Below are 19,532 nucleotides of genomic sequence, written 5' to 3' on the forward strand. Positions count from 1 at the left end.
CGCCGTGCCCGCCCGCACCACGCTCTGCCGCCGTTCCCAGCTTGTTCAAAAACGACAGCCGGGCCATGAAGATGTGTGGGAACCGGTTTCGCAAGAGCGCAAACCCCGTCACTGCAGAAAGCCCCAGACACGACGCCACGAGCAACTGCGTCGAAAGCAGCTGCGACGAGGGCGGGTCCCGCAGGTTCCCCGAAAGGGCGCTCCAGTCCGCCGTGTGCTGCATGTCTTTCGCTCTGTCGCTGTCTTCGCTCTGGCCCTTCTTCTGCCCTTCTTGCCCTGTCCTTCTTTCCTGTTCCGTCTTGCCTCCGTCATCCTGTTATCACCACTTTTGCGCCGATTCATGTCGCCCTCCTCCTCTGCTGACGTCAGCGGCGGCCCAGACGGCGGGCCGCAGACGCGTCGGCGTTTCCGAGTTTTTTCTTCTGCGGTAGTAGTGGTGATTTTCCTCAACGGCTCTCACCCGGAAGGCCTCTCTTTTTCTCTCCCTGTCTCTCTTCTCTGAAAGGTGTGCCTGTGGTATTGCAGTGGTATTGTTTGAGTGGTCTCTGTCGTCACTGTCGCCAGCCCGCACCGCCGTTGCTTCCAGCCCCGCTACCGTTGCACATTGAGTGTGTCTACAAGGTTCCCCACGTGTTCGAATATGGCCTCGGACCCCACCGTGATGAGGCGGGCGCTTGCACCAGCGCCTGAAGCCACGCAGACCATGTCAGTACAGGATATTGACTCGATCATCAACACACACAAGGCCAGCATCCGCGAGATCCTGGCCAGCACCAGCACTATGGCGGACCCGTCGCTGCTCCAGGGGGCGTTGTCGTTCTGTCACTCTAAGTTCACGGCGTACATAGTGGACAGTTTGGCAACGGAATACCGAGAGCAAGTGTCCGCTGCAGGCGAGGAGAAGGACAAGGACAGCGCCAGCGCCAGCGACAACGTGGAGCTGAACTTCAACCTCGAAAGCGCCCACTCGGTTGGCAATATCGTGGATCGAGTGTGGATCGAGATCCACCACCCTGCGATCAAGTACTTTCAGTCGACATTCTACCAGCTGAACAAAAACCTGAAGGACCACGGCAACAACGTCGCGAACACTAACAGCAGACAGTACTCGGGCAACAAGTCGTCGAAGTACAACTTAAGCGGCGGCAGCTCGCAGTCGTTTGTCGAGTACCGGAAGCTCTTCGACCGGTTTGTCAAGTTCATCGCCAAGGCGTACGAGTTCTACTTCTTCATCTTGAAGTCGATCCTCAACACCTACGACTTGACGATCTACATCCCGGTGAAGAAGCTCTGCTCGACCTTGAAAATCAGCCTGGACTCTGTCTCCGACGCCAAGGACACCAGGCTGCCCCTTCCCGACTCCAACCACCTGGTTTCTTCGATCGTTTACCTGACCCACAAGTGTGTGTTGTTCATTGGAGATTTGTCCAGATACCGGACCTTGATTGCGAAAACTTACCTACCCTCCACGTCCATTTCCAAGGAAGACAACAATAACTACTCGAAATCCATAGAACTTTATAAACTCTCGTTATTGATCCTTCCTTCCTTGGGCGACCCTTACAACCACATTGCAATCATTGACAACTTGAAAGACGATAAGTTCAACGTGGTCTACAACTTCATCAGGGCTTCCTTGACTTCCTCTCCGTTGACCATAGCCTACTCCAACCTCTTGAACCTTTTGAGTAAACATCCGAGAACGAACTCAATCCTAAGAAAGTTCGAGCACCTAAACTCTTTGGATAGAAACACCATCACCAAGAATGACAGGTTAGGTCTTTTGAAGGCCCAGTTTTTGATTTTGTTCAACTACAACTTACTGCCTAACAAGTGGAGGTTAAAACCTGGATACCTCATTTCGGGCCACTCCATCAGTCTCATTGAAAATGATTTCTACTACCTACTTTCCACGTTGGATTTCCACAAGCAGATTTTCAACGATTTTTATTTCAAGCAATTTGTAATCTTGACTGGTGGTTTCGAACTTTTGATAGATTCAAGCAACCTCGATGATCCAAAACTAGGACACTCGCCTGAAATCATATCAGATTATCTAAGCTTCATGTTCAGATACATGGAGACTTTCTTGAAAATCTGCATTTTCATCTGTGATGATAACAAGAAAGATTCAAAAGAGGCAAAAGACAGCAGCGACAATACTTCTGAAAAGGACGATATCACTCAAAATTTTTCCATGTCCTTTTCCACTTCTCTGCTCCCTGTAATCAGACTCCTGCTTTGTTGGTTCAACGAAAGAGAAATCGCTAGATTTTATCTACAAAACTCAAACGAAGTTTCGTATTTGTTGGCAACATTGATCAACCGATTGATCAAGTATTTTGACGAGCAAAAGGTGGATCTCGTTATGGAACTCATGTCGATGAGAAAGGAAGCGAATATCACTTTTGATTCAATCTTGACATTAAAACCCGTGCGTCAAAGACTATTCAAAGAAGACGTGGCTTTGAGAGAATTCAAACCTGTCAATTACCTGTTGACCGATTTCAATGATGCGCACTTGTATCGAAAGGACCCTGAGTCGGTATTGGCACTGATTGGTGAGCTACCAGAGTTTTCCACTGCAGTTGAAACTAAAGACAAAAAGGACAAAAACAGCTTGGTTGGGGTCAGTACCAAAATAAACGACAATTTGTTACGACTAGTAGCTATCATTGTTCTAGGAAAAAAATTGATCCTTGAAAATACTAATGATATCAAGTGGGTTGATGAAATAAACGATGCTGACATTGACAAGACTGAAAGTAAAAGTCACAAATTTTTGGGTTCACTGATTATTCCAAAACAAGTGAATCTAGAAATCATTGAGCAGGTTATCCCAAAAGTTAGCAATAGTAATAATGGTAGCAGCAGTGCTATCAATAGTAAGAGCAAGGATCAGAATCATAAGCAAACAAGAAAAAAGAAAAGTGATAACCCCCGCAGCAACAATACTCCAAATAATATGAGTTACGCTTATGCAGGCTCTTCATTCAGCACCTTCGGTGCAGCTCAGCCAGAGTCATTTGAAAGATTTGACAAGTTTAAAAGGAACAAATCAGCCAACAAAATTTCAGTCGGCAGATCTCAATCCAGTATGGCTAGTAGCTCTGATTCAATTGTCGCAGGTTTGGCGACTCCAGGTAACACCAATGATGATCTAGCTAAACTGAAACGTCCGCAAACTTCACCTGAGTTCAAAATAAAATTTGGTGATGATTCTCAATCGTCCCATTCCCAATATGTTGATATGGTTGCCTCAATTGTGAATGAGGAAAGTGATAGTAGAAACAAGACTTTTAAAAGTGACCGAAATAACCTCAAAAACAAAAGTAGAGAAGCTAGCTCACTTAACTCAAATGATTTAGCTGTTGGTAATATAGGTATCACCAAAGTTAACTCTGTGCCACCCACAGAAATGAGCGTGAATGAATACCCTGAAAATAACAACAATGGTCACACTAATGGTAACTACAGAGAAGGTAAACTCAGTAATGTAAACTTACCATTGGAACGCGATTATGAGAGGGGATATACTACTTATTTCAACCAATGGGATTCTGTGAAAGGTAAAGCTGCTTCACATGAACAAAATGCTGAGAATGGCACAGCTGACCAAAAGGCTGGAGAACCAATTGTGAACAAAGGCGGAAGTGGAAATGGAGATATGGATCAGATGAACTTGATCAGTCAAATGAGTCAAATAAACTTAATGAATCAGATCAACATGAATCAATTCTCTTTTAATCCAATGAACCAATACGGTCAAATTGGGGGACATTTCAATCCAATGGAGATGAATCCTGTGTCTTTACCTAATATCCATGAAGGGTTCAATATGAACAGTATGGGAGTCAATAATGTCAACATGAATAGATTGAACAACAATATCAATAGTATAGGCCACATGAACAATATGAACTCAATAAACGGGATGAATAACATGAGCCTGAATCATGTTAGTAACATGCCACCAGTCAGTTTAGATACCATGAATAATATTGGTATGAACAATATTGTTGGTATGGGCATGAGCAACATTGGCAATATGGGTATGAATATGAATGATATCCCGAGTATGAGCAATTTGCATACTTTTGGAAATTTGAGTAACTTGAATTCTTTGAATGGAAATTTGATGGGTTTGAACAACAACATGGCCATGCCACGAATTGGAGGTTTGGCCAACAATCTTGATATGAATAATATCAATTCTAGTTCAGTATTCAACGATAGTACTGAAAGCGATGGCTCCATTAACAATGGTAATAGCAAGAATAAGCAACAGAAGTAGAGAACAGAGATGGTGAAGTTTTGACAGTTCAACCTTATGTAGAATATGAATAAAATTAACTAAGTACGCCTTACAATAGTATGTGATAGTTCTTTTGCGGCTATTAAATTTTTGAACCTTTGTGTATCAAAAAAAAGTCTATTACTGGTCTATATATTAAATGTACATAAAATCTAAGGGTCGTCGTCGTGTATGTGAATTTCAGGGTATTGAGCACTCAAATTATCACAAACAAAATTATTGGATGGGGTTTTGACACCAACTTGCAAACCTAATTTGAAAATAAATCTGTTAGCTCTAGCTGGATTCCGGAAATGTGGTGATTCGGTTTTCTGTTGATCGTCATTCGTATAGTTTGAAAAACTTTCGTTCATCAACTGCTTATAGTGCTTCAAATTCGGTAAAGATGTATCATTTTGTAGTATGTTCAAGGTGAGATTGAATAGTCTTTCCCTAGATAGCACCGCGGTAAGCATTGGAGTTGTCTTTTCTAACTCCAGCACAGGCTCATGCTTTCTCAAAACAGCAATGCATTCGTCAATTATATTAAGGACTAAAGATTTTGCTGAAACACTATCTTCAACATCAGAATAGATATCATTATTCGAGGCAAAAGACCTAGACTTCGAGTGCGACCTTAATACCTCGTACTTAGAAGAATAGTCCGTGTATATTATTGAGCAAAGTGCAGCTTCTATTATAAGTTGCTCGAGGAGTAAAAGTTTTGTCTTTAAATATGGCTCATATTGGGGAGATAAAGTGGGTGTATTTAAAATTTGCTTCATCACGTCAGAAGAGTTGATCAATTCTATCTCCGTCCGAGAATCATTGGCAAACGGTAATATGGGTGACACTATAAACTCGCCTACCGATTGGTGTTTTATTCCCCATGAAGGTGCATCTGCTAGTAAATGTGTTGATACTATTGACCAAAATCTCGGCAGTGACCGTAAGTCGTAGGGTGATGAAGCGGATATCTGGAAATTTGACATCACTGAACTAACATATTTTTCAGCTTGACCAAAATGTGGATCCAGAATGATTATATCTGAATTTGGAGGCGGTATAAACTTAATAGATTCCGAGTTGAATATCGGCCTTATCTGTGATGAAGGTAATGCAATTGAAATCTGTGATGTTGCAGCGGCACTGATGCGTGAAATTGTTTCCAAGTACCTCGTAGAGGATGTTGGGTAGGTATGCTTTCTCTGAAAAGAATTCAGCGGTGATATCTCATTGATATATGTTATGGTTGACTCTGAAGTCAAAAACGGTTTCAAGAGATGCTTGGGTAAGAGGATGTTTGGGCGAAATGATTCTGAAGATAATTGAGTCGCCAAAAAGCGGGCAGTTGGTGAAAGTGGGACAACATGTATCGTCATGTCAATCGCTACTTTGAAACTATCAGTATTTTTGGAATTCAAGCTCTTGAATTCTTCCGGGGTCATCGAATCATGTCAGCAAACTCGAAAACTCTCAAATGGTATCTGAGATTTTCAGATTATCTCATTTTTTGAATTTATTATGCGCTTTCAGCTTTTGATTTTTTTCATGAGCGGAAAATTTTTCATACAAAATTCAAGTCTAACAGGTATTCTAGAAAGAGATTCAGAAAACAGAAGAAGTGGAAAAGGCAAGCAAAAACCACACGGAAAGCAATGAGTCGTGTTATGTTGATGCAGTCGTGGAATTCCACGTGTAGTAACATCTTAAGGAGATCTCTTTACCGTTCTCCAGCTGTTTTTCAAACTCATAGACACTATGCAACTGATATCAAAGACCATATTGAAGAAGTAGAAAATGTCAGTAAGGAAGAAGAATCAGCCAAGCCTGAACCACCGGTTACTGAATCTGACTCGTCTAGAATCATTACTTCCAATGTAATTGAGGACACAAAATTACATCCAGCTCTTAAAGCTGCTTTCATTAAGAGTGTTGGACCAACTTTAACTCCAGTTCAAGAGCAATGTATCAACGAGTTTTTAGAATCCAAGCATGGTATTGTTGTTCGTGCTAAGACTGGTACAGGTAAAACATTTGCATTCGGTATTCCTGTTATTCACTCTGTTTTGAAATTGAAGGATCAAAATATGAAGCAGGCTGACAGATATGTCAACTCTGTTGTTTTCTCTCCAACTCGTGATCTTGCCTACCAAACCCGTCAATCTTTATCTGATTTATGGAATGCCTCTCTCGCCAAATCAAATCATGCTCCAAGCAAAAGAGGCTCTTATCCTAAGAAGTCAAGATTACCGAACAGTGAAAAAAATTTGATTCCTTTAGTCATCGGCCAGACTCCTTATAAAGCTACTATGTCTCATTTTGTCAGTAAGGAAGTTCCACCAATTGTTGTTGCAACCCCGGGTAGATTCATGGATATGTTGCAAAATGAACCTAAATTCAGAACATCATTCAAGCACCTTCAAAATATCATCATTGACGAAGCTGATGAACTTTTAAATGGTAATTTCAAAGAAGATATCAACAAGATTATTGACGAATTGGTTTCAATCCGCGAGCCAATACCCGGTGTTGAAGCTGAAAGCCCAGATCTCAAGCCTAAAACCATGCTTTTTTCGGCTACCGTTAATGATGATGTCTTTTATCTTGCTGAACGTGCTATTAGTAATGACTTTCCATTTGTCGATGTCACTGGTAACAAAGCACAGGAAGTGAATGAGAACATTAGCCAAACCTTAGTGCAAACCGAATCCGTTTTTGATACCTACGTTGCGGCAGTTCAGTTCGTTCTAAGTCATGCTCACGAGAAGAATTTTAAACCAATTATTTTTTTGAGTACCACTTCATCGGTTGATTTCATTTCTAAATTGTTGATGGATGTTTTGAGAAATGAAAATTCTCGTCGTCGGGTCTTGGCATTCCACGGCAAACTAACTCAAGGAAAGCGTGATGCTTCTCAGAGAATATTCCGTGAAAAGGATAATGCAATTCTTGTTGCATCGGGTATTGGTGCTAGAGGTATGGATTTCCCTAATGTATCCCATGTTATTCAAATTGGTGTTTCCTCTGAGATTGATTCGCATACACATAAAATTGGACGTACTGGCCGTGCAGGTAAGCAAGGTGATGCTCTGCTCTTTACTTCCAAATTAGAAGAACCATTTGTGAAAGCTTTGAGAAAGAATGGTAACAAGTTTACTGAGACTATAGAATTTGACGGTGAGTCACCAGAGGCACAAGAAGTTGCAGAAACAATTGTTGGTCAAACCAGATCATACCTTGATTTGGACGACACTTTTTTCAAATCTATCACTCATTATCGTAACATTCCTAGCAAAGTCGCTAACTTGAATTTGACCGAACTTTCGATTGACGTTGCAAAAACCTATATGAAGTTAATGGGCACCGATGGTGTTCAAAGTGACGGTGAATCTGATGATGATAATTCTGGGAAACTTACAATGTCTTACAACATGGCAAAGAACCTCGGTTTGGACACTAGAAAAATTGAAGATTACTTTACTTTGACAGGTAGACGCCCTAACGATTCACGTTCTAATGGTAGTCGTGGCGGTCGTGGCGGATACAGCAATGACAGGAACTCAAAGAGAGGCTCTTGGTCAAACAATGACAGATCAAGCAATGACAGATCAAGCAACGATAGAGGTGGGTATAACAGAAATAGACAAAGTGGTAAGTCTAGCAGAGGTGGTAGAGAAGGAGACGCTGATAAAAGGTACTCACGCTGGTAAATTAAATGCACTGTACATAGCTACTAAAAAGCACTACACACAATTGTTAAGTAACATTTTGACTTTTCATTTATTTATATACTAAACAAGGAGTATTTCAATGGATGATTATTTTTTGAAGTCAAGAACCTTTTCTGATTCAAGTGTATGATGCACATTTTCTTTTTTTCAATTCATGTACATATTGTTCTGTTTTCGGTTATTCTAGTCGCTTTTTTTATCATTATCGGTACTTTTTTAATCTATATAATCTAATCAAATGAATTTAGCAAAAACTTTTGGTTTGAAAGCAAATTTTCCACAGCAACGTGTTCCACTGATCCCGCAGTATCCAGCTTGCTTAAAGCTTCAAGTTTGAGGCCTATCTCTTGTTTAATCTTAGCTAAGATTTTGTCAAGCAAAACTGCCTCAGTCTTTTTGTAGTATTCCCCATCATTAAAACCTTCATAAAACTTTCTTAGGTTTGGAGGACATTCGATGTTATCCTGTGAACTATCATAGTAAAAATCTTCATTTCGTTCAGTTAGAGATGCAAGTGCAATTCGTGTTCTGTAAGAAGGTTTTACAGAAATTTTAACTTTTCCATCTTTCGTCGATGAAATGTTTTCCACACCCAAAGTATAATCGTCATAATATCTAGTTTGCTTTAACCATGTATAAATTTTCTTTTTCGTCGTTGAGCATAATAGCTTCGTTATTATAGGGGACAAATCGATGGTGTTATACCTGTTGAAACTTGTATAATCCCAGGTCTTTTCAGTCATTTTAGATGTTGAGAAGCCATATTCAGATTGAAGAAACTCATCATTGTGCGGTCCATAAGTAAACCACAAATGAGTACCTATTGAAATATTTCCTGTGGCTAAAACTTCATAGCCAGATTTTGATACACGTGCCAAGCAGTTAGATTCATCACACCTGTGGTTTATGAAGTCTACAAATGGAACCAAGGTAATATTACTTGCTTCGCTCTCTGTCTTCTCTGTTATCGGTAAGTATTTTGGTAGCTTGTAGTATAAACATCTGGTATTTATTGCCAGCCAAGCCCACAAATATTCACTCTCAGTTAAAATCACATCTTGTTCTTTCAATACTGAACCAATGGTTTCAATATCGGAATAGAATTGATTGCTTTGGGACTTTGCATGGTTCAACACAGATCTAGGTAAAAGACCAAAAAGCTTAACGTGATGTTCCGAAGCAATTTTCAAATTCCATGTCATAGGAATGGCTTTGTATTCATTCAATTCTGGAAAACAAGAAAATAACGGGTACCAAAATGAAGATTCGTGTCTTTTTCTTTCTAAGCAAATGAAAAGGGTCAACAATTGATGAGATGTTAAACTTAAAAGTTTTTCACAATCAAGTTTGGAGTAGAGAAAAGTAATCTCATCTGCATTTGTGGCATATACTCTATTGTTGAACTGTAAAATCCTTTTTCTTAAAAACTGATCAATACCGTTATTACTATAAGATAAATGTTGAAGCACAGTTGTATAGTTCAAAAGAAACTGGTTCGGCACACTCAGTAAAAGTTCATTTTTCTTAACTGCTTCATCAGTGGTGATGCACCTTCCCAGTGATATTTCATCAACAACCCTTATACGAGCCGAGATCGAAGCCTTTTCTTTCGATGTGGATTTCAACCAATCAGTTAGTTGTTTAACTTTAGATAGATCCATTTAAGTTTAGTCGATCAAAACATAAGAATTTGGCCTTCGAAATGCCGAAGAAGGAAAATGCTTTGATAGAGAAAAATAAAAGTTAAAAAAATTCTGTGGCAACAACACTCTCCCCACCCTTTACACCCTTGGGACATTTTGGTTGGCTATTATTGAGCAGTTTTGACTAATTGAGCACTGAAAATGTTGATATTAGGACTCACTGGCGGTATTGCCACAGGAAAATCAACTGTTTCTGGTTTTTTGTCAGACAACTACCATATCCCCGTGATCGATGCTGATAAAATTGCAAGGGAGGTGGTGGAGCCGGGTACTTTAACCTATCAAGCTATCGTTGAGAAATTCCAGCCGCTAATACCTGAATTGATTGATAGCTCGAAAAAAGATGCTCCTTTAAACAGAGGAGCATTAGGGGCTTATGTTTTCACTCATAAAAAAGATCTAAAGAAGTTGAACGCCATTACTCATCCTGCAATCAGGAAGAAAATACTTTACTTACTATTTAAGAATTACTTGAATAAGGAGCCCGTGGTCATCCTTGACATACCTTTGCTTTTTGAAAGTGGAATGGATTGGTTATGCTCCCGTACACTGACTATCAGCTGTAATCCTGAACATCAACTTAAAAGGTTGCTTGAAAGAAACAAGGAGTTGAGCGAAATACAAGCCACTGATAGGATAAACTCACAAATGCAACTAGCTGAGAAAGTTAAACAAAGTGACTACTCCATTTTTAACGATGGCAATCTGGAAGATTTGAAAAGAAAGGTGGACGAGTTTGTTCATCAAAACTTGCCTGCGTTGCAGGTAAATCAAAATTGTGGATGGAGTTATACTATCAGTAGCTGGTGGAACTGGTTTCAGGTAATGTTTCCACCCTTCGCTATAGTCGGGGCAGTCTGTGCCTTAACTCGAAAAATGTTCAACAAGAGTTATGCTTGAAACTTACAATGAGACTTTTAGCCTTGATTTCTATTAGTAGGGTGTAATTATTAGGGTTAGGTTTTGAGTCTATATAGGAACGTAACATTAGTATATTAAACATATCCGGTTGGGTGAAGGTTGAGTTGGAATTCAGTCGGTGTCATCCTTCATAAGCATCATATTGCCAATCGTGGATCTCATTTTATTCTGTCTTTCTCTGCGTCTTAATACCGTGACTTCGTGCAACAACCCATCCAACATGGCCTTCATGTCTTCTCTTTCAAACAGAAATCGATCCTTATCAATTTTCCATTGCTCCTTCTCATTTTCTTTGGTGGCAAGGTTTTGTGACAAGATTTTATTCTGAGCCTCAACAGTGGATAATTTATCAACAACTTCATTATAAGAGTTGCATACGGAAAGGTAGTTTGCCCTAAGTATGGAGAAACACTTTAGAAACTTAGTTTCCTTTTGTGAAGACTGAGTTTTGGTTTCTTCAACCTTTCTCTTTTTAGTTCTGTCCAATGTGTCCTCAGTAGGTGTTCCCCTGACAACAGAGTAAGCTCGCTTGTGAGGATTGAGTTGTGCTTGGTTGTTGACTGCTAACCTTTCGTTTTCTGTCGAGTAGAGGCTATCTATTTGTACGTCTAGTGGTGCGGATATGATCTGTTCTATTTCTTTGTCCAATATATCATCATTTAACAGTATTTCGGGATCACTTGCAGTATTATCTGCGTTGCTGGTATTAATCTGAACGTTATAACGGTCGTCTAGGATGTGGATATCATCAAACAGTTCTGCTTTTATGTTTTTCGCTAGTTCGTTATCAATATTTGAGTCTGTTGTGCAAGATTCCAAGGAGTCTACCGGGGTGTAAGGAAAATTGGATTCAGGAGATGAGTCGTAGCTGCCGGTTGCGTGGGTTAAGTCCTGGTGATATGACCGAGAGGATATTACCGAATTAATGTTAAAGTTGGTTTTGGAATGAATGTCAGGGATGCTCTTTTGCGTTTGGTAATCTTGCTGAACTTGTTGGGTGTGCTGTTCCCTTCGTGTCCGATGCGACTGAATATCTTCAATTGAAAAATGTGTCGGGTGTATTTGAGCAGCGTTTAGATTCATTTGTTTCTCCAGATCTGAAAACAGCAAGTTTTCCTTCGGTTGGCTGAATTTCTGTGATGTATCCAGTATTTTGTAATCAGGCAGCAGCAATTTGTCGGGGAGTGGGTTTGTTGCTAGCAAGTTATCAAATTCAAGCATACCATCCTGAGTAAGAATATCTGGCATGTTATGTCAAGATCTTCCTTCTATGTAATTCCTGGTCGTTTTGCTGTTAATTGAAAAAATTGCAAAGCACTCAAGCAAGATACGTCAGCTACTGGATTGGTATTGGAAGCCGGATTGGTACTAGGCTTGGAACCTGAACCCTTTGTTTCTGATCCACAAGAGTTTCCTTATGACCCAAAAAAAATTTCAAGAAATTTTCAAAGCTGAAAAATTCAGAAAAATTCAGCAGAAATGAGAAAATAGAAAAAAGTTTTAAGACGGAAACGGGGAGATGTAAACTCTCGAAATCAGTTGAGCTGTAGAACGATTGTGCCTGTCAAGTATAGTGGTGCACGGGTGTATGGTGGGCTACAAGACGACCATGAATCGACATTCAGGAATCGGTGGCTACTATTAAGATATATCCGTTAATTGTTGCTTTATTACATAAAGATCACCAACCTCTGCTAGACAATTTCTCTTCCTGTCTCAACGTAGATATGTTGACACCAAACATGCACTTTCCTAAGCCTGTGCTGCTTTTCAGCAACTCCTTACTATCATCATAGTGGTTCACGGCGTTGACAATTGCTCTGGCAACAAGTTCAGGATTCTCACTTTTGAAAATACCGCTCCCAACAAAAACTCCTTCACATCCGAGCTTCATGCAGATAGCTGCATCTGCAGGAGTGGCAATGCCGCCCGCTGCAAAGTTAACCACGGGCAATTTTCCGTTGTTTTCGATTATAGCCATCACGGTCTCAGGTTTGACTCTGTGGAGTTTGGCGAATTCAACTAGCTCTCCAGTCACTTTTTTTAAACCACCAAACTTCAACATCATGTCTTCGAGCTCCTTGTTGATCAGCTTGATGTGGTAGATGGCCTCACTGATGTCCCCAGTCCCAGCCTCACCCTTAGTTCTGATCATTGCTGCCCCTTCTTCAATTCTTCTCATTGTTTCACCCAAGTTCTTTGATCCACAAACAAATGGCACCTTGAAATCAGTTTTATTGATATGGTCGAATCTGTCTGCAACGCTTAAAACCTCACTTTCATCGATGTAGTCAACTGCCAACTCCTCTAACAATTCGGCCTCAACAAAATGGCCAATCCTGACCTTTGCCATTACCGGTATGGAAACTGAGTCCATAATCTTTTTGATCATCTGTGGGTCTGACATCCTCGCAACACCATTTTCCTTTCTAATATCAGCGGGAACTCGTTCTAATGCCATGACGGCAACTGCACCAGCTCTTTCGGCAATTATTGCCTCTTCTGGCGTTGTCACATCCATTATAACACCATTTTTAAGCATTTGTGCTAGGCCTGCTTTGATTTGGAACTTAGATAAAGTCATGCTAGATAATTTATTTTCTTTTGGTCTGGTTTACGTGTCTTACTATAACAAGCTACCACACTGACTTATTCAAATGCAAATATATTTATCAACTTTCATCTTGGCGTCCAAGGGCTCACATATTTATATATAAGTCTGCTGATCCTTCGAATCAGTAATTGACTTCAAACTGAATTACATCGCAGTTGAGTAGAATTATGTTACGGCCATGTTAAATAAAAGAAGAGTCATACCACAGGACAATTTGAATTGGCTTACCACCTCTACTGCCTAGAATTCTAATTCGGTGAATTTGGAGTTCTCTGAGCGTGTTTTTGGAATAGCACTCTGGGGACTTAGAGGAGAAGTCTTTCAAACCCGATAACGGATCTCACACAAGTTGTTGGAGTATCAGTTTTGAGGTTCGCGGTCTTGTCAAATCTGATACTTTGAGAGATCCTTAATTTTTTGGCATAGTTTAGACGATATTCATTTTGCCAAACATTGATGGAAGTAAGTTAATGCAAATTCCGATTTGATTAGATTTTACACTTGCTTAGCTTAACTCAAAAATTGAATTTGGCTATATATAGAAAGCAATTCTGAGGATGCGATGCCATAGAGGTCTTAAAGCTTGCAACAAATCTTTTGGTTCCTATAACCATCTACCAGATAGTTGATTTGATATTAAGGTTTCAAAATGTCGCAGATTAACACAGAGTCCATGCCTAATGAAAAACAAGTCATAACTGTTGGAGTTTTAGCTCTTCAAGGTTCGTATCACGAACATATTGCTCACCTCACCTCACTATTCCAGGAGTTGTCCGATGATGAGCGATATTGTTCTAAATTTGAGTTCAGGTCCAGAGAGGTGAAAAAAGTAGAAGATTTACATACTCTAGATGGGCTTATTTTGCCGGGCGGGGAGAGTACTACAATGTCTATTCTACTACAACGTAATGGGCTGTTAGAAACATTAAAGAAGGTGATTCAAGTAGAAAAATTACCATGCTGGGGTTCATGCGCTGGTTTGATTCTTCTGTGTAATGAAATTACAAACACCAGCGTAGATATGAGTGGTAGAAACGTTGAGAAATCTATGAAATACAGGTCAATTGGTGGTTTAGACGTCCGAGTTGATAGAAATTCCTTTGGTCGCCAGCTTGATTCGTTTTCTGAAAACTTCATTCTCGAAGATTTTGATGGTGAATTACATAATGCCAAATTTACATGTGTTTTCATACGGGCCCCTATCATCAGGGAGGTTCTCTCACCAAAAACTTGCTACCTCAAAGAGGATCCTCATTCTGATTTCGAAAACAAGATCGTGCGGTCAACTTATATAGGTGATGAAGTCGATAGAGCTAAACCTGAAGTTTTGTTGAGGCTAGGCTTGAACGAAAAAAATTCTATGATTGTGGCTGTTAAGCAGGGCAATTTGCTCGGAACATCCTTTCATCCCGAACTGGTTAGCGGTGATTACAGAATGCATAAATGGTTCATAGATAGGTTCATAATTGAGAGCAATTATCTATGCCACTAATACTGTGATTATATCTTTGATACAATCAACTTACAGACGTCTCTGTAATGTTAAGCATACTTGATGCAACTAGAGGCAATCAGGAATTAGCTGACCTATTCGATTTTGAATTCCAACACTGCTCTGTATCATCTTTCGCATAATAGTGCTCAATATTTACAATAAGTAATTAGCGGAGCCACCTGTAAGAATTTTTTAACGCCATAGTAAAAGCCGACCATTCACTAGCAAAATAGTTTTCAGTATACTGAACTTTGAAGAATCAATAGCTTGCACTATAGGTTATCTTGTAGCTTCTGTTATTGGAAACGCCCGTGTAGCGTAATGGTTAACGCGTTTGACTTCTAATCAAAAGATTCTGGGTTCGACTCCCAGCATGGGTGCAGGCGTATTCTCTCATATATTTTTTTATCTCTGAAACTGTTTGCCAGCCACAATCAAAAACTAGATGTTTTTTAAAAAAACTATTATCGCTGGTTCCAACTCTGAAGAAAAAAATACTTTTCAATTAAAATAAAAACATTGATATAATCACCTAACTAATTATATATTACTTATTTTAACTTCAAAGTAGTGTGACACTTACCACAGTATTGTCTGTTCTCCATGTTTGCCATGAAGATACCTGGACCACACTTTGGACATTCGTTTCTCAACTTAGTGACCTTTCCATCACCATCAACTTGGTAATAGTGCAAGACAGCTAACTTGACAGACTTGTGCTTGTGCTTGATCTTCTTTGGGGTGGTGTAAACCTTCTTCTTTCTCTTCTTACCACCACCTCTCAATCTCAAGACCAAGTGCAAAGTGGATTCCTTTTGGATGTTGTAGTCGGATAAAGTTCTACCATCTTCCAATTGCTTACCAGCAAAAATCAATCTTTGCTGGTCAGGTGGAATACCTTCCTTGTCTTGGATCTTTTGCTTGACATTGTCAATAGTGTCGGAAGACTCTACCTCAAGGGTAATAGTCTTACCGGTAAGGGTTTTGACGAAAATTTGCATCTTAGGACCGTCTGCAAAAAATGCTTCTTTCTTACCTAGAATGGGTGTTTGAAGGAAATAAAATAAGATTTAATATACTATAGTAAGGATAAGATGAAACGAAGAAGAATGCATTTTTTTCAGCAAGTCAAAAGAGAATAAGATGTACTGGAGAGGAGGAGTGTGTGGAGAGGCAACCATCGCCAAAGGCGCTAGCAGTGAAAACTTTGCTCGCGCAAGGGAAAAAAGTTTTCAGGGTTTTGTTCAGACCTGTAGTTAAGCACGTGACCTAAAATGTAACACGCAAAAATTTTATTCCGATACCGGGAATCGAACCCGGGTTTGCCCGGTGAAAGCGGACCGTGATAGCCATTACACTATATCGGAATTTTGTATATTTAGTGGCTGTAAGTTTACTGTGACTAACGATAGAGTTTCTATGTCAAAATTCTCACACAGACGACAGCCTTGCGATGTGTCTAATTGTTGACGTCTATGTTGAGATAAGATGCCGAAGTCAATAGGTATCAATAAATTGGAAAAAGAGGCTTATAAAAGACAAGGCATTAGAAAAGAGCCTTGTAATGGCAAGGCATCCGATAAGAGGCTTAGAATGACAAGGCATCAAGTAATCTAACACTGGAAAGATTAGCCGACGTCATGAGTGTATAAACAGGAGAGGTTTTGTTTCCTAACTGTGTTTAGAATTATTAATTATTAGAAGTTATATAAGTTGTTTTTAAATAAGCAACAAGTATAAGAAAAAGTGAACAATATACAATGGATATTCATAACAGAATAGCTAGACTTCAACACCTTGTCATTACAAGGCTCTTCTCTAATGCCTTGTCTTTTATAAGCCTCTTTCTTTAATTTATTGATACTTATTGATTTCGGCATCTTATCTCAACACCCCACCATAATCTAAACACTTGTAGATATGTTCGACATTCCAGCTAGACCAACAAACTTCTTGAATTTAATCTTGGCTAAATTTTTAGTCAACATATCAGCAACCATATTTTCAGTGTTGATTGAAACTATCTCACAGTTTCCTTCTGAAATATGATGTCTAACAAAATGATGTTTAATATCAATGTGTTTGGTTCTCTGGTGATGGACCGGATGCGTTGACAACATCCTGCACCCTTCGTTGTCTTCAAAGATGCAGGGGACTTTGTTCATTTTAAGTCCAATGTGTTTCAACAGTTGTGTTAACCATAGTAACTCTTTAACTGCATCGCCCAGTGCCATATACTCAGCCTCAGTAGATGATAGTGCCACCGTCTGCTGTTTCGTGGATTTCCATGTTATTGCAGTATTTCCTAACATGTAAACATAACCGGTAATCGACTTTCTGTCCACCTTATCACCAGCCCAATCGGAATCGCAGTAACCAACTAAATTGAAACTCGTGGTCTTCTTAAATACTAGTCCTAAACCGAGAGTACCTTTTATGTACCGAAGAACATGTTTAGCAGCAGCATAATGATTTGCATACGGGGTTTTGATAAACCTTGACAGGACCGAGGCCGCATATGCCAAATCGGTCTTCACTGTATTCGCAGCAAACAATAATTTCCCCACCATGTTGCGATACAGGGAAGCATCTTCGTCTGACAGCGGCTTACCCTCAGGGGCCAAGGACGAACCAGCAGCAAGGGGAGTCTGAACTGTATTACAGTCAGACATATTGAAATAACCCAAGAATCAAGTACTGAGCGAGATGCATGGAAACCACACCAGGACGTTGGCAAACTTGCATCCCTAAGAACCTAGAAACTGCACCAAGATCCTTCATTTTGAAATGTGCAGACAGAACGTCTTTGACGGAATCAATTGAAGAAGGAGCGTTGGAGAGGATCAATAGATCGTCAACATATAGGGCAACAAGGGTAACTGACTTCTCAATAACTAACGAATAGACCCCAAACTCAGTCAACGACCGCACAAAGCCAAAATCTAATAGTACCTGATTGATTTTAACATTCCAGCAGAGGGGTGCTTGTTTCAAGCCATAAAGACTTTTATTAAGATGACACACTTTGGAACCAGCAGCCGGAGATCCAGGGGGAGGCTGCAAATAGAGTTCCTCATGCAAATCACCATTCAGGAATGCGGTGGTTTCGTCCATTTAATGAATGAGATCAAACTGAGCCGTTAACGCAAATAACACCCGAATGTTTTCATACCTAACAACAGGACTAAAGGTTTCCAATACCATGCACTTGACGAAAACCTTGAGCAACAAGCCTGGCTTTGTAAGTGGGTGGGGTGGTATTGTCCTTGACAGTAAACGAGAATGTCTGATGGCAGACTGTTCGAGCTATCCTCATCCAGGACAGTGGGCATTTTCAAACACGAAAAGACATTATCATTAAATTTCACGTTTTGTGAAGTCACAATATCTTTCAGAGCCGCAACATAACAGCGGTAAGCTTTATGGCCGGACTATAACCCACAAGGATAGCATCTGAGGATACCGGAGAAAACACCGATGTACGTTTGGCCGGAGGTATCAACGCACGACACTGGACACCAAACGGATGCAGCACAGAATATAAGGGGTCATATCCATACCAACGAAAGAAAGGTGACTTCCCGTCCAATAAAGATGACGAGTACCTGTTCACTGGAAATTCAGCCGTCTTGACTGCCTCAAACCAAAAAAGTCGAGGGAAGACCTGATGAAAGAACACGAGCCGTTTCTTTGAGCGTGCGATGTTTCCGTCCGGCAACACCATTTTGGGACGAATTGTACGGAACTGTCAACTGATGACTGATTCCTTTTTCAAAGTAGAATTGGTTGATCGCTTGTTGTCAAACTCAGTTCCGTTATCAGTACGAGCTTGCGAAACTTTCAACCACGTGAGCTAAAGTGGTTTTCTGCAGTCAAGATAAAATTCCTGAAGTATGCGTTAGTTTCATCCTTCGTATTGAGAGGAATCATTTGAGGCCATCTCGAAAAATCATCAACAATGGTCAGAACATATTTCTCACCAGCAAAACATGGAGTTGAGAAAGGTCCGCTCACATCAGCGTGAAGTAGTTGGAGCGGTGAGGAAGCTTGCTTGGGAAAGACTTGAGTCATCTTTCCTGCAGCACATGAGGCACATTCAACCATCTTGGGACCACAAGGGACTCCCATCTGAGACATAACTGCTGGCGAAGGGTGACTGAGGGCCGCATGACTGATATCACCAGGAAATGCAAGTGCATCACCAACTACCGGAGTATAATCAAACTCGTACAGGTCTGGCCCGCAAGCGGTCGCAATCTTACTAGCTGTATCATCAGAAGATGAGAGATAGTGGACCGCTTCATGAGAAAATGTAAATGAACCAGTTTTGATGCCTTATCATGATAAGGCATCTTAGTAATCCAAAACCGGAAAGTTAGCCGCCGTGATATGAATAATGGAAAGTTTAACCGAAGGTATAAGTGTATGAATACAAGAGGTTTGTTCCTTGTATTTATGTTTGAGAGTATTAGTTTGTAGGTTATTTATATTAGTTATATCCAAATAAGCAACAAACATAATACTAAGATATGCTACAAACAATGAATATTCAATCTAGAATAAACAGACTTCAACAATAGTTAAGGAGATAGTAAGTTGTTGAAAGTAAAGCAAAACTAACTCTTGCTTCGGCGGCATTGACTTTATGAATTTTCCACCCAGCCCACTTCATGACAGCAAAGATTTTCTAGAATAAGTAGTCTTATTACACGTAGTATGAATTGGCAGATATCAAAGTGAAGCTGAGTATCAAGGATATCTACTAGGAAAT

The 19,532-nt window shown here is 40.1% G+C and overlaps 9 protein-coding genes and 2 non-coding genes across 11 annotated transcripts; 5 read left to right on the top strand and 6 right to left on the bottom strand.

Annotated features, from left to right (window-relative positions):
* Window positions 1–528: 528 nt before the first annotated feature.
* Window positions 529–4,508, top strand: PICMEDRAFT_17959 (hypothetical protein). The gene has a single exon (XM_019161825.1). The coding sequence runs from the start codon at window positions 641–643 to the stop codon at window positions 4,292–4,294; it is 3,654 nt and encodes a 1,217-aa protein (XP_019016602.1). The 5' UTR covers window positions 529–640; the 3' UTR covers window positions 4,295–4,508.
* On the bottom strand, window positions 4,468–5,742 carry PICMEDRAFT_65103 (hypothetical protein; the record flags this gene model as incomplete). Its single annotated transcript, XM_019163485.1, has 1 exon — window positions 4,468–5,742. The coding sequence occupies one exon, from the start codon at window positions 5,740–5,742 to the stop codon at window positions 4,468–4,470; it is 1,275 nt and encodes a 424-aa protein (XP_019016603.1).
* A 182-nt stretch (window positions 5,743–5,924) lies between these two features.
* On the top strand, window positions 5,925–8,334 carry PICMEDRAFT_17960 (hypothetical protein). The gene has a single exon (XM_019161826.1). It carries the CDS (start codon window positions 5,953–5,955, stop codon window positions 8,005–8,007), a length of 2,055 nt encoding a protein of 684 aa, XP_019016604.1. The 5' UTR covers window positions 5,925–5,952; the 3' UTR covers window positions 8,008–8,334.
* PICMEDRAFT_173145 (hypothetical protein) lies at window positions 8,134–9,781 on the bottom strand. Its single transcript, XM_019161541.1, has one exon. It carries the CDS (start codon window positions 9,687–9,689, stop codon window positions 8,259–8,261), a length of 1,431 nt encoding a protein of 476 aa, XP_019016605.1. The 5' UTR covers window positions 9,690–9,781; the 3' UTR covers window positions 8,134–8,258.
* Window positions 9,782–9,872: 91 nt separating this feature from the next.
* Window positions 9,873–10,631, top strand: PICMEDRAFT_74251 (hypothetical protein; the record flags this gene model as incomplete). Its single annotated transcript, XM_019164721.1, has 1 exon — window positions 9,873–10,631. One exon carries the CDS (start codon window positions 9,873–9,875, stop codon window positions 10,629–10,631), a length of 759 nt encoding a protein of 252 aa, XP_019016606.1.
* Window positions 10,632–10,763: 132 nt separating this feature from the next.
* Window positions 10,764–11,900, bottom strand: PICMEDRAFT_13209 (hypothetical protein; the record flags this gene model as incomplete). The annotated part of the gene is made up of 1 exon (XM_019160028.1): window positions 10,764–11,900. One exon carries the CDS (start codon window positions 11,898–11,900, stop codon window positions 10,764–10,766), a length of 1,137 nt encoding a protein of 378 aa, XP_019016607.1.
* A 433-nt stretch (window positions 11,901–12,333) lies between these two features.
* On the bottom strand, window positions 12,334–13,236 carry PICMEDRAFT_74253 (hypothetical protein; the record flags this gene model as incomplete). Its single annotated transcript, XM_019164722.1, has 1 exon — window positions 12,334–13,236. One exon carries the CDS (start codon window positions 13,234–13,236, stop codon window positions 12,334–12,336), a length of 903 nt encoding a protein of 300 aa, XP_019016608.1.
* A 694-nt stretch (window positions 13,237–13,930) lies between these two features.
* PICMEDRAFT_19600 (hypothetical protein) lies at window positions 13,931–14,731 on the top strand (the record flags this gene model as incomplete). Its single annotated transcript, XM_019162130.1, has 2 exons — window positions 13,931–14,547; window positions 14,602–14,731. Coding segments are annotated over 2 exons (747 nt in total), but the record flags the coding sequence as incomplete, so codon positions are not given.
* A 337-nt stretch (window positions 14,732–15,068) lies between these two features.
* On the top strand, window positions 15,069–15,141 carry PICMEDRAFT_t113. The gene has a single exon. It is a non-coding gene; the product is annotated as a tRNA-Arg (tRNA).
* Window positions 15,142–15,229: 88 nt separating this feature from the next.
* Window positions 15,230–15,861, bottom strand: PICMEDRAFT_17963 (hypothetical protein; the record flags this gene model as incomplete). The annotated part of the gene is made up of 1 exon (XM_019161827.1): window positions 15,230–15,861. A coding segment is annotated over exon 1 (445 nt), but the record flags the coding sequence as incomplete, so codon positions are not given.
* A 195-nt stretch (window positions 15,862–16,056) lies between these two features.
* PICMEDRAFT_t114 lies at window positions 16,057–16,128 on the bottom strand. The gene has a single exon. It is a non-coding gene; the product is annotated as a tRNA-Glu (tRNA).
* Window positions 16,129–19,532: the final 3,404 nt, after the last annotated feature.

Source organism: Pichia membranifaciens, assembly GCF_001661235.1.
Source record: "Pichia membranifaciens NRRL Y-2026 unplaced genomic scaffold PICMEscaffold_5, whole genome shotgun sequence".
NCBI classification, from domain to species: domain Eukaryota; kingdom Fungi; phylum Ascomycota; class Pichiomycetes; order Pichiales; family Pichiaceae; genus Pichia; species Pichia membranifaciens.

What these genes read in the sequence shown, in the direction of transcription:
- PICMEDRAFT_173145 (XM_019161541.1), bottom strand. Translation starts at nt 9,689, where the DNA reads ATGGATCTATCTAAAGTTAAACAACTAACTGATTGGTTGAAATCCACA.
- PICMEDRAFT_17960 (XM_019161826.1), top strand. Translation starts at nt 5,953, where the DNA reads ATGAGTCGTGTTATGTTGATGCAGTCGTGGAATTCCACGTGTAGTAAC.
- PICMEDRAFT_17959 (XM_019161825.1), top strand. Translation starts at nt 641, where the DNA reads ATGGCCTCGGACCCCACCGTGATGAGGCGGGCGCTTGCACCAGCGCCT.